The sequence below is a fragment of the Dipodomys ordii genome, unplaced genomic scaffold, assembly GCF_000151885.1.
Source record: "Dipodomys ordii isolate 6190 unplaced genomic scaffold, Dord_2.0 Scaffold133, whole genome shotgun sequence".
Lineage (NCBI taxonomy): Eukaryota > Metazoa > Chordata > Mammalia > Rodentia > Heteromyidae > Dipodomys > Dipodomys ordii.
The window spans coordinates 3,767,977-3,780,218 of record NW_012267349.1 but is presented as its reverse complement, the minus strand read 5'-3'; the positions used below and the strand labels follow the sequence as shown (position 1 = coordinate 3,780,218).

General features: G+C 44.1%; 1 protein-coding gene across 1 annotated transcript in view; it reads left to right on the top strand.

Moving 5' to 3' along the window:
• Lct (lactase) overlaps positions 1-12,242 on the top strand; it is a 55,121-nt gene that overhangs the window by 23,687 nt on the left and 19,192 nt on the right. Inside the window, exons 5-7 of the mRNA XM_013030813.1 lie at positions 350-425; positions 4,099-4,825; positions 9,501-10,146. Coding sequence (XP_012886267.1) covers positions 350-425; positions 4,099-4,825; positions 9,501-10,146 — 1,449 coding nt within the window. The remainder of the gene's footprint in view (positions 1-349; positions 426-4,098; positions 4,826-9,500; positions 10,147-12,242) is intronic.

The following is a 12,242-nucleotide window of genomic DNA, read 5'->3' as shown; positions in this document are numbered from 1 at the left end:
TTCTTTCTTTCTTTCTTTCTTTCTTTCTTTCTTTCTTTCTTTCTTTCTTTCTTTCTTTCTTTCTTTCTTTCTTTCTTTCTTTCTTTTCTTTTTTTTTGGTTGTGGGGCCTGAACTCTGGGCCTGGGAGCTGCCCCTCAGTTCTTCAGCTCAAGGCCAGTGCTCTACCATTTAGCCACAGTGCCTTTTTCTGCTTATATGGTGCTGAGGAATCGAGCCCAGGACCTCATAAGCATGCAAGGCAAGCACTTTACCACTGAGCCACCTTCCTAGCCCCTTCATGGAGTTTTATGAATGACATATATGTTCTTGGTTGAGTTTCACATCAAGTAAATAAAATTTCTCTTACAGCAATAAATCAAGACCAGGTGCTCACCATTGGGTTTGATATTAATGCATTCCTGAGCTGTTCAAGTTCTAAGAAAAGGTAATATTACAATTTATGTTGACCAATAACTGTGGTTTATAAACTACTTTTCTGTTCTTTACATGAGAAATCTTTGAGGATTCTTGTCCTTACCTCTTAGGCCAGCAGGTTTATCATTGTTATTCAACAGAGAAGGAGGCTCAGAGGAAAAGCCTGATTGAGACAGTCTAGGCCCCACTCATGTAGTTTGGCTTTCTTATTTTTCAAATCACCCAGTTGCGCATACTCAGCATTGCTGGGATTTGAGTTTAAGATTTTGCCCTGGCCTTTTTTTTTTTGTCGGTCGTGGGGCTTGAACTCTGGGCCTGGGCACTGTCCCTGTGCTCCTCAGCTCAAGGTGAGCGCTCTACCACTTGAACCACAGTGCCACTTCGGGTTTTCTAGTAGTTTATTGGAGATAAGAGTCTCATGGACTTTCCTGCCCAGGCTGGCTTTGAACCGTGATCCTCAGATCTCAGCCTCCTGAGTAGCTAGGATTACAGGTTGCCCTGGCCTTTTAAAGATCTTGTAGACAATGTAAATATGTGGAAGAGAAGGCATGTTGAAGTTAGATCTGACCAACGTACTGAAGCTACAAGGGAGTATGTTCTTGCCCCTATTTCCTCAGTGTGAAATGTGAAATGCTCTACAGGAGACAGTAAAGACAAGAAAGCTACCCATGGTGAAAATATAACTCCACAAGTGTAGAGGCTTTCATCAGTGATGGGATTGCAGATAATATTTTAAGTTCCACTCTGATTTTTTCATGGACATTTTCTGCTAAGACTGGCCTTTAAACCTTGATCCTCAGATCTCAGTCTCCTACGTAGCTAGTATTACAGGCTTGAGCCACTGGTACCTACCTGTAGATAATTCCTTGGTGGTTGAACTGCTAAGGTTTATAAATAATATACCTCTTATATAGACTCATTGGAAGTTCTTTTTTTTTTTTTTGTCAGTTGTGGGGCCTGAACTCTGGGCCTGGGCACTGTCCCTCTGCTCTTCAGCTCAAGGCTAGTGCTCTACCTCTTGAGCCACAGCACCACTTCTGGCTTTTTGTTTATGTGGTGCCGAGGAATCGAACCCAGGGCCTCATGCATGCAAGGCAAGCAATCTACCACTGAGCCAACCTCCCAGCCCATGGAAGTTATTTTTATAGTTACACCATGTCCTGTATGACATTAACAAGAAAGGGATAGTATGAGAAACAGCTTGGGAACATCTCGGAATCTCAGTGTTCTGTCGGAATACTTTACACATGCATTTTACACATGTGCAGTAAGACAGCCCAGGTTAGAGGTCATCATTCAGCTTCCAGGCCCTCCTCAGTGCCACCACCTCTTCCTGCCTTCCCCTTTCATTACTCAGTTAACAGATCAACAGACTCACACAATTCTGCATGCCAGGCTTTGTGCTATAGGTAGAAGCATGAATTCTCCATGACCACACACATGAAGTCAGCCTAGGAGTATTGGGCTATGTCTCAATGAACGAAAACCCAGGAAATTGAAATCAAATGGGTTCTCCGAGAGGTCAATATTTACCAAATGGAAGTGCCACTAGCTTCAAGGCTTCTGACCTCCTGGTACTTCATCTGAAGATTTAGCATTAGTTTACAGCAGAGGCCCTGACACAGACCACTCGGGTAGATGGGGATGGAGGATCTGTTGATACAAGGGGAGATGGAAGAAGCTTAGAGACAACTGAGTTTTTTCCTGGAGAATTCCAGGCATCACAGGTAGACAGGAGAGAAGCACCCAAAAACTGACATCAGTGTGGCCCACAGTACTGCATTCAGAGGAGGGGCAAAGACCATTTCCTGGGATGGCGTGGGGTGAATCGTGGAAGGAGGGGTACTTGCAAGTCCTGCCATAGCCTGTTTCATCTAGGGGCAGTTGCTTTATTTCCACAGACCTCTTTCTACAAATCTGGACTGAGAGGGTCAGAGGAGCATGGGTAACAATGATGAGCAGAGGCTTGTGTTTTCCTGCATGAACACACACTGAGGCTGAGCCCTCCAGGAGTGTCACACCCACACCTTGGTTGTGCTACAGTCATGCACACATTTGGAATAATATGTAACGATGAGTGATGTTTTTCTGCGAGGTATTGAGACTTAGTTTTTTTGTTTGTTGTTGTAATGTGGTACTGAGGACCTCATGCATGCCAGGCAAGCACTCTACCACTAAGCCACATTCCCAGAGGAATGATCATTTATTTTTCCCCACTATTTTAGCTGTTGTGGAGTTGATGCTGAGTCAACTAGATTTACTTAGGTTTGGAACATCCTTCCTAGGGCCAGCTTGGGCCTATATATCACTCCTTTGGATGGGGGCTACGTTCTATGTGCTTGTCACTCTTGTCAGTTCTGCCTTCTGAGCAAGCCTCTAAATATCACCACCCACCCCCATCCACCACACCGTGGACTCCAAGGGAGATGGTCTTGTGTTCCACCTCCAGGCACACTACCTTTTCCAGACCAACAACATAGGATACTGGCCAACCCTTCTTCAAGGTTGCCTGTTGGCAGCAGACTGTGATGGGTGTTTTCCAGTTGCAGGCCATGATTAATTGGTTGTGAAATCAATTTAGAAGGAAGGGAGGCAGACAGGAAAGGAGGGGAGACCAAGAACACTAGAAATAGAAAACAGACTACATTGCATATAAAAATGGCACTTTTTTTGGGTGGTACTGAGGTTTGAGCTCAAGGCCTCTTTTTTTTTGGCGGGGGGGTCCAGTCATGGGGCCTGAACTCTGGGCCTGGGCACTGTCCCTCAGCTCTTCAGCTCAAGGCTAGCGCTCTACCACTTGAGCCACAGCGCCACTTCTGGCTTTTTTCTTATGTGGTGCTGAGGAATCGAACCCAGGGCCTCAAGCATGCAAGGCAAGCACTCTACCACTGAGCCACCTTCTCAGCCCAAGGACCACACTTCTATGTGACGTAGTATCTTAAATATATAGTATATATAATTTATGGACATAAATATGTATGCACAGACATAGTGATACATATGGTTAAATACATAGGCTTGATTCCATTACTACAAACTATGTGATCAAGGAGCCAGTACAATGATCAATAGTCTAAGCTCCTGTCTTGTTATTTTGTCATCCTTAACATGACTGTATACTTGAGCGTTTGATATTATGTATATAATCCAGGCTGTATGAAGAAGATTGTAGCCAAAGCTGACATTGTTTACAATAGTGGATACATACCACTAGTTTCAATGCTGAAATCTCCTGAACCAGCTGGTCCAGAAGTTACTCAACTCTGTAAATGTGCTTCTCCTTCTGGAGGATGAGGAAGAAGTAATTGAAGTACCTATCTCATAAATTAGCTCTGAAAAGTAAATGATACCATTGTTATCACCATGGCCAGCACAGAATCCAACTTGAATTAATGAAGCCATCATTATTAGCTATGCTTTATAAATAATTAGTGTGGCGCCACAACTGCAGACAGTATTCAAGGGTGGTCTCATCCAAGAGTAGTCACATTATCCATATTCTTACACAAGAGCAGTAATCACTCATCTAGAAAGTAGCCATAATGAGTTTTCCCAGCTGTCACTTCCTGCCAATGACTATGTCTTTCTTTATTGATTAAATATGTTGTCCTGTTGGTTTGTATGAGGATATTTGTAACTCAGGGTCATGAGTTATTTCCCTTCGTGTCTCTTCAATTCCACAGCATATCCTGTTCTCTGACGGAGAGCCCAGCATTTCAGACTGAGCAGCAGCAGAACCATGGGTCAGCAGTTGGACCCTTGTACTTTGGCTCAGCCTACCAGAGAATCTGGGAGACCTTTGCTAACCAGTCCAAGATAGAAAGAGATGCCTTCCTAAAGGATGTTTTTCCTGAAGGTTTCCTCTGGGGTGTCTCCACTGGAGCCTTTAATGTGGAAGGAGGCTGGGCCGAAGGTGGGAGGGGACCAAGCATTTGGGACCAATATGGGCACCTGAACACTGCCAAGGACCAGGCCACCCCAGAAGTGGCCAGTGACAGTTACCACAAGCCATTTTATGATGTGGCCCTGATTCGAGGACTCAGAGCTCAGGTGTACAAGTTCTCCATCTCCTGGTCCAGGATCTTCCCTACTGGGCATGGGAGCAACCCCAGCCTCCAAGGCGTGGCCTACTATAACAAGCTGATCAACAGCCTGCTGGACTCCCACATCGAGCCCATGGTGACACTGTTCCACTGGGACCTGCCCCAGGCCCTGCAGGACCATGGTGGGTGGCAGAATGAGAGTGTGGTGGATGCCTTCCTGGACTACGCAGCCTTCTGCTTCTCTACCTTTGGAGATCGTGTGAAGCTGTGGGTGACCTTCCATGAGCCATGGGTGATGAGCTATGCAGGCTATGGCACTGGACAACATGCACCAGGCATCTCTGACCCAGGAGTGGCCTCTTTTAAGGTATTTCCATTTCCCATTCCCAGGGTGCCTGCTAATTAGGATGGTTGGTGAGACGGAAGTAATTTTGTCTTGCTCCTTTCCTCAGCAGGACTTTCCTTTTTCTTCTTTAAAGGAACCATAAATTGTTAATCATCTTATTTTGCTCAATACTGTTCTGGCACTTTAAAAATAGTTATGACATCCTTGGGATATAATTAATTGGTGAGGAGATGGGGGCTCGGGATAAATGATGTGGTCATAATGGCATCACTGTTGGGTTGCAGGCTAGGAGATTTCAACCCAAGTCCTCCTGATCCTGAAAGAAATCTTCAGGCTGGAGTTGCAGCTCAGTAGTAGAGTCCTTGCCTATCACACATACCACCCACCCGACTCAGTGTGTCAAAGCACAGAAAGCATAACCCAGGGGCTGGGAAGGTGGCTCAGTGGTAGAGCGCTTGCCTTGCATGCATGAGGCCCTGGGTTTGATTCCTCAACACCACATAAGCAAAAAGTAAAAAGCCGAAAGTGGTGCTGTGGCTCAAGTGGTAGAGTGCTAGCCTTGAGCTGAAGAGCTGAGGGACAGCGCCCAGGCCCAGAGGTCAGGCCCCATGACCGGACCCAAAAAAAAAAAAAAGAAAGAAAGAAAGAAAGAAAGCCTAACCCAAATTGATTTAAGAGAGTTCAGAGAGAATCTGAACTCAGGGAAATGAAAGGGATTGTTTCTTTTCTCTTTTTTTTTCTCTCTCTCCATCTCTTCCCCTGTCCCCCCCTCTTCTTTCTCTCTCTCCTTTATCTTTTAAGGGATTGTTTCTAGTTTGGTCACCCATGATTTTCCCACACCCAATTATTTTCTCTTCCTAGTTCTCCTTGTTGGCTGTTTGCTTGCCAGACTTCCTGATTGCTCTGCTTTTAAGACCAGCAAGAAAGAAATCTTGCTCCTATATTTTCTGATTTCTGGGTCGGCACATGCCCACCCCTGAATCTACTGCTGGGTCTTGGCTAGGGGATGTTGGTGACTGATGGGAATGCATAGCAACCTTTTTGTTGTTGTTTGTGCCAGTCCTGGGGCTAAAACTCAGAGCCTGGGTGGTGTCCCTGAGCTTTTTTTTGCTCAAAGCTAGTGTTCTACCACTTGAGTCACAGCTCCACTTTCCATTTTGTTTAGTGATTACTTGGAGATAAGAGTCTCACAGACTTTCCTGCCTGTGCTGGCTTTGAACCATGATCTTCACATCTCAGCTTCTTGAGTAGCTAGGATGACAGGTGCGAGTCACCAACACCTGTTAACATAGGAACTATGAAGGGGCATATCATTTCTCATATTTTCTTCCAGTCTTGGATTTTTTAAACCTTATTAGCATTCACAAGGCGGCTCAGGTTAGTGCTGATGCTTTACTTGACATTGTCATTGGTAATTCTCCAAGTTTACATGGTCACAATAATGGTTCCTAGTGCTTGTCTAATATTCCATTGGGCACCGTGCCTGACTTGGGCTAGTTTAGAAAGGAAAAGTTTCTGAGCTGGGAAGGTGGCTCAGTGGTAGAGTGCTTGCCTTGCATACATGAGGCCCTGGGTTCGATTCCTCAGCACCAGGTAAGCAGAAAAATCCAGAAGTGGTGCTGTGGTTCAAGTGCTAGAACACTAGCCTTGAGCCTTGAGCTGAGGGACAGTGCCCAGGCCAACCGACCAAAAAAAAAAAAAAAAGTTTCTTCTGGAAAAGAGTGCAATTTGCCATTGGAGTTCAGGAACTAACATTCTGAACATGAGAAAAACCTTCCTAGGGCATATTTTTGATAGGAAATTCTTCAGAAGTGTCATCTTTTTCAGATGATAAAAAGGAAAAGGAATTAAGATTTAGCAAGGTCTCTTCTGCATGTCAAGGGTTTTAGTGTTCTTGTTGTTTTGGGGAGTACTAGAGTTCAGGGCCTTGAATTTGCTAGGTGGGTGCTACTGTTCATACCTACACTCTCCAACCCCCCCTTGCCAATTGTGGGACCTGATCTCAGGACTTAACAATCTTGTATGACTTGCTTCTCACTGCTGTGCTCTACTACTTGAACCATACTTCCAGCTCAGCTTTTTGCTGAGGTGCGGGGTGGGGTGGGGTCTCACAGACTCTGGTTTCAAGCTACAATCCCAGTGATTTCAGTTTCCTGAGTAGCCAGGGTTACAGGCATGAGCCACTTCCCCCCCACCCCTGCTTTTTTTGCACTATTTTTAAGATAGAGTCTCACTTTCTGCCTGGGTGTATGCCTGGGTGATCAGCCTATTTTAGGCTCCCTGTTTTAACAACAGGTCCATGCTCTTGGTTGAAAACAAGGGTCTCACAATTTTTTTTTGTTTGGGCTGCCTTCTAGGATTATAGGTAAAAGCTACTAGTGCGACCTTGTTTTTGTTTTTTGCCAATCCTGGGGCGTGAACGCAGGGCCTGGGCTCTGTCCTTATACCACTTCTGGCTTTTTCTGAGTAGTTGATTGGAGATGAGAGTCTCACAGCTTTCCTACCAGGCTGGCTCTGAACTGAGATCCTCAGCCTCCTGAGTAACTAGGAGTTTCTTGATTTTGTTTTTGAAATACAAGGTTTCCATGTAGCCCAAGCTGATCCTCCCTGCCGCAGTCTTCCAAATGTTGGGATTATGGATGTAGATGAATACACTACCTACTCCAAGGTTTTTTGTTTTTTGTGTTTTTTTTTTTGTCGGTTGTGGGGCTTGAACTCTGGGCCTGGGCGCTGTCCCTCAGCTCTTCAGCTCAAGGCTAGCGCTCTACTGCCTGAGTCACAGCGCCACTTCCGGTTTTCTAGTGGTTTATTGGAGATAAGGGTCTCACAGAGTTTCCTGCCCGGGCTGGCTTTGAACCATGATCCTCAGATCTCAGCCTCCTGAGTAGCTAGGATTACAAGCGTGAGCCACCAGCGCTGGGCCTACTCCAAGTTTTTGGTCGTTGCTTTGTGTGCACTAATGTTAATCTTTCCAGATGGACCCATAATGATCCACTTCTTTTTCTTATTAATATTATATACTTTATAAAGTTTTAGTATGTAGATATGAAACTATATTAAACTGTGTAAAGCAATATCCAGGAATATGTCAGGGTAGTATCTACTTCTTACAGACTAAAAAGCTGAAACTGAGGGAACAGATTGTATGCTTACAGAGGAGATAATTCATAGCAGAGTCAAGATTTACTTGTAAACTTGTTTACTCTGATACCTCTCTTTTGTCTGTTTTTCTGTGATATTCTACCAGGGAACATAGATGACTTATAAGACCATGGGATTAAGTGTACAGAGAGATTCCTGGTTGTGGAATTTATGTAGAAAGGAAAATAAGTAGGCTACAGAGTGGTCTCCCTTTTTCACTTGTTCAGCATTGAGTACAGAGGCAGAATGTGTAGGATGACAATAGCAGGCCTGGATCTGATTGCTTGGTTTAAGCCTTTCTTAGCTCTTCCTTTCTTTTCTTTTTTTCTTTTTCTTTTTGGTTGGTTGTAGAGCTTGAACTCTGGGCCTGGGTGCTGTCCTTCAGCTCTTCAGCTCAAAGGGAGCACTCTACCACTTAGGTCACAGCACCACTTCTGACTTTCTGGTGGTTAATGGACTTTCCTGCCTGGGCTGGTTTGGAACCCAGATCCTCAGATCTCAGCCTCCTGAGTAGCTAGGATTACAGGCGTGAGCCACCAGCACCTGGCTCAAGAAAGGTATTCTTTTTTTTTGGCCAGGTTTGGGGCTTGACTCAGGGCCTGGGCGCTGTCCCTGAGCCTCTCTGTGCTCAAGGCTAGCAGTCTTACCACTTGAGCCACTGCATCACTTCTGGCTTTTTCTGTATTTGTGGTACCAAGGAATTGATCCCAGGGCTTTGTGTATGCTAGGTGAGCACTCTACCACTAAGCCACATTCCCAGCCCTCTTTTCTTTTCTTCCCTTCTTTTTTCTTGTTTTCTCTCTCCTTTTCTTCTTTCCTTCCTTTCTTCCTTTCTGAAGCAGGATTTCACAGTTAATTTAAGCTAGTTTGTAACTCAAGCTTCTCCTGCCTCAGTCTCCTGAATGCTGAGATTACACGTTTCTTTCACTCTCCACAGCTCTGCCTGGGTCCTATATTCTCACCTTACTCCTAATTTCAGCCTTGTGGAGTTATTATACCATTATAGATCTTGTCTTCTTTATGTTTGGTGGAAATAATAATTATACTTTTCAAATGAAGTTGTTATAAGGATTACATGAAAGAATTTATTGAGCAATAAAGGCTCAATATGTGTTATTGTTACTGAGCTTGTTGATGATGTTGCTATAGATTTACTGATGCTGACTTTTGCTAATTTTCTTGATTTGTTAATACTGGTTTTGATAGTGTTAACATCAGCATTATTGATGTTGCCTATAGACATGTGGATTAAATTCATTACACTGTGATTGATTTGATGTTATTATTGACTTACTGACACTATTAGCATGAGTTTGTTGATTTGTTGACATTATTAACTTGTTGCCATAATGGACATTGGTCTTAATGTTGTCAAATTATTGAGGATTTTTTGGAATTAGTGTTATGTTGCCATTGTCAATGTTGTCTTCGTTGACTTGTTGACATCACTGACATTAGTATTAACTTGCATGTTGCTGTTGATTTGCTGTTGGCTTCTTAGTGCTGTTGTTGGCACCATTGGTATTAAGCACTGTATTTCTGTCTTCCTCACTAGGTGGCTCATTTGATCCTGAAGGCTCATGCTAGAACTTGGCACCATTATAACCATCACCATCGCCTGCAGCAGCAGGGCCGGGTGGGCATTGTGCTGAATTCAGACTGGGCGGAGCCCCTGTCTCCAGAGAGGACTGAAGACTTGGCTGCCTCTGAACGCTACTTGCACTTCATGCTGGGTTGGTTTGCACACCCCATCTTTGTGGATGGAGACTACCCAGCCATCCTGAGGGCACAAATTCAACAGATAAATGAACAGTGCCCCAGGCCTGTGGCCCAGCTCCCTGAGTTCACCCAGGCAGAGAAGCAGCTCATTAAAGGTTCTGCTGACTTTCTGGGTCTGTCTCATTATACCTCCCGCCTCATCAGCAAGGCCCGACAGCACACCTGCATCCCAAGCTATGAGAACATTGGAGGCTTCTCCCAACATGTGGATCCTACCTGGCCCCAAACCTCATCTCCTTGGATTCGTGTGGTGCCCTGGGGTATAAGGAGACTGTTGCGGTTTGCATCAGAAGAATACACAAGAGGAAAAGTTCCAATCTACCTAGCAGGGAATGGCATGCCCATAGGGGAAAGCGAAAACCTCTTTGATGATTCCTTAAGAGTGGACTACTTCAACCAGTACATCAATGAGGTACTCAAGGGTAAGAATAGTTGATATACTGATGATTAGAAGGTGAATGGCTCTTCTCTAAGTGTTCTGAGTCTTCAAAATTCTCATTACTGGAACAAATACAATCTCCAAGGAAACAAAACTAAAAGTAGTATTGGTGGCAATAGTGCTCTTCACTTCACATCCCTTCACATCATCCTCTCAACTGCCTTTCCCAAAGGCTTGCATCCTTCTTCTTCCCCTCCCTTCCTTCCTTCCTTCCTTCCTTCCTTCCTTCCTTCCTTTTTTCTTTTCTCTTATTCTTCTATCCTTTCCCTCCCTTCCTTTCTCCTTCCCTCTCTTCCTTCCTCCCTGCCTCTTGCTTGTCTGATTGCCTGCTTTTGGCAATACTGAAGCTTAAACTTAGGGCTACCAGTTGAACCATGACTCCAGCTCTTTTTGCTCTTGTTATTTTTGAGATAGTGCCTTGCTTTTTTCCCCTAGGCTAGAATGGACCATAGCCCTCCTATTTATGTTTACCCACCACTGTTGGTGGAGTAACAGGCATGAAATCACCATGCCTAGCCTTTTCTGTTGAAGTGAGGAGGGGTGTATCCCAAGTACTTTTTGGCTCAGGCCAGCCTGAAATGGTGATCCTCACCACATTAGACACCCACATAGCTGGGATGACAGTCACATATCACTATAACCGGCTATTGGTTGAAATGGAGTCCTAAAATCGTTTTTGAAATGGAGTCCTAAAATCGTTTTCTTCCAGGTTGGCTTTCAATTGTAATCCTCCTGTTATGCTAGGATTAATGGTGTGAGGCACTGCACCCAAGTATTCCCATGTTTTTCCCTAGAATGTTCTTCCTACCCTTCAATGTCCTGCCCATTTGCATCCTAGCTAGGCATCAAGCCATATCATCTTAGGAGCACAGTATTTTTTTTTATTGTGAAAATACCATACAGAGGAGTTACAATTACATGGACAAGATAATGAATACATTTCTTATCAAGCATGGTAGCTTCCTCCTTTGTTTCCCTTTACCATCCCTTCCCATCCCCCCATTCCCCCCCAAAGTTATAAAGTTTGTTTTTCGACATAACGACTTGTACATCTCATTACTGCAATGAGTCCACCTGTATCCCTATTTAAACTGTTTTTGCCCTTCCCCTCCACAAATTATACCAACATCAAATACAGTGAAAGCAGGGGTTATACTGTGGGGGAGGGACATACAAAGCAACAAAGGAATCATCTTATAAATCCTTTCCAAAGAGGACTCAGTTTAAGAGGATACAGGCAGAGAATTATATGGTGATAAGGGCATGTAGATGCTTAGGATAGGATTCTAACTCATTAATTTCTTCATTACTCTAACCCCATTAATTCCATTTCCTTCACCTGACTATGAAATTTATATGTCAGGCTGGAGGCATGGCTCAAGTGCTTAGCAATCATAAGGCCCAGAGTTCAAACTTCAGTCCTACTCCCCCCGAAAAAATGTATTTGTCATTCATTGTGATCCAATTGGCCCATGTCTAGTTTCATGCTTTTCTGCTGTATCATTCATATGTCTTTTTTTCCTCCTGGTTGTGGGGCCTGGGTGCTGTTCCTCAGCTCTTCAGCTCAAGGCTAGTGCTCTACCATTTGAGCCATAGCACCACTTCCAGTTTCTTGTGGTTTATCGGAGATAAGAGTCTCAAACTTTCCTGCCCAGGCTGTCTTTGAACTGTGATCCTCAGATTTCTTTTGACTGTCTTTCTTTTTCTTTTTTAAACATACAGAATGTGTCATCATTTTATGTTGAAATTATTGCAGGGAAAACCAAAAAGTCACACTTTAAAAAGATTGGCAAGTGCCAGTGGCTCACATCTGTAATCTTAGCTACTCAGGAATCTGAGGTCTGATAATCACAGTTTGCCTATTCAGGAAAGTCTATGAGACTGTTATCTCCATTAACCATCAAACAGCCAGAATTGGAGCTATGATGCAAATGGTAGACTGTAGCCTTGGGCGAAAAAGCTCACAGACAGCACCCAGACCCTGAGTTCAAGCCCCAGGACCAGCACCAAAAAAAAAATCAAATAATTTATGTATTCTATAGAAAATCAAGTCATCTTGATATGAGCAGACAGAGCATA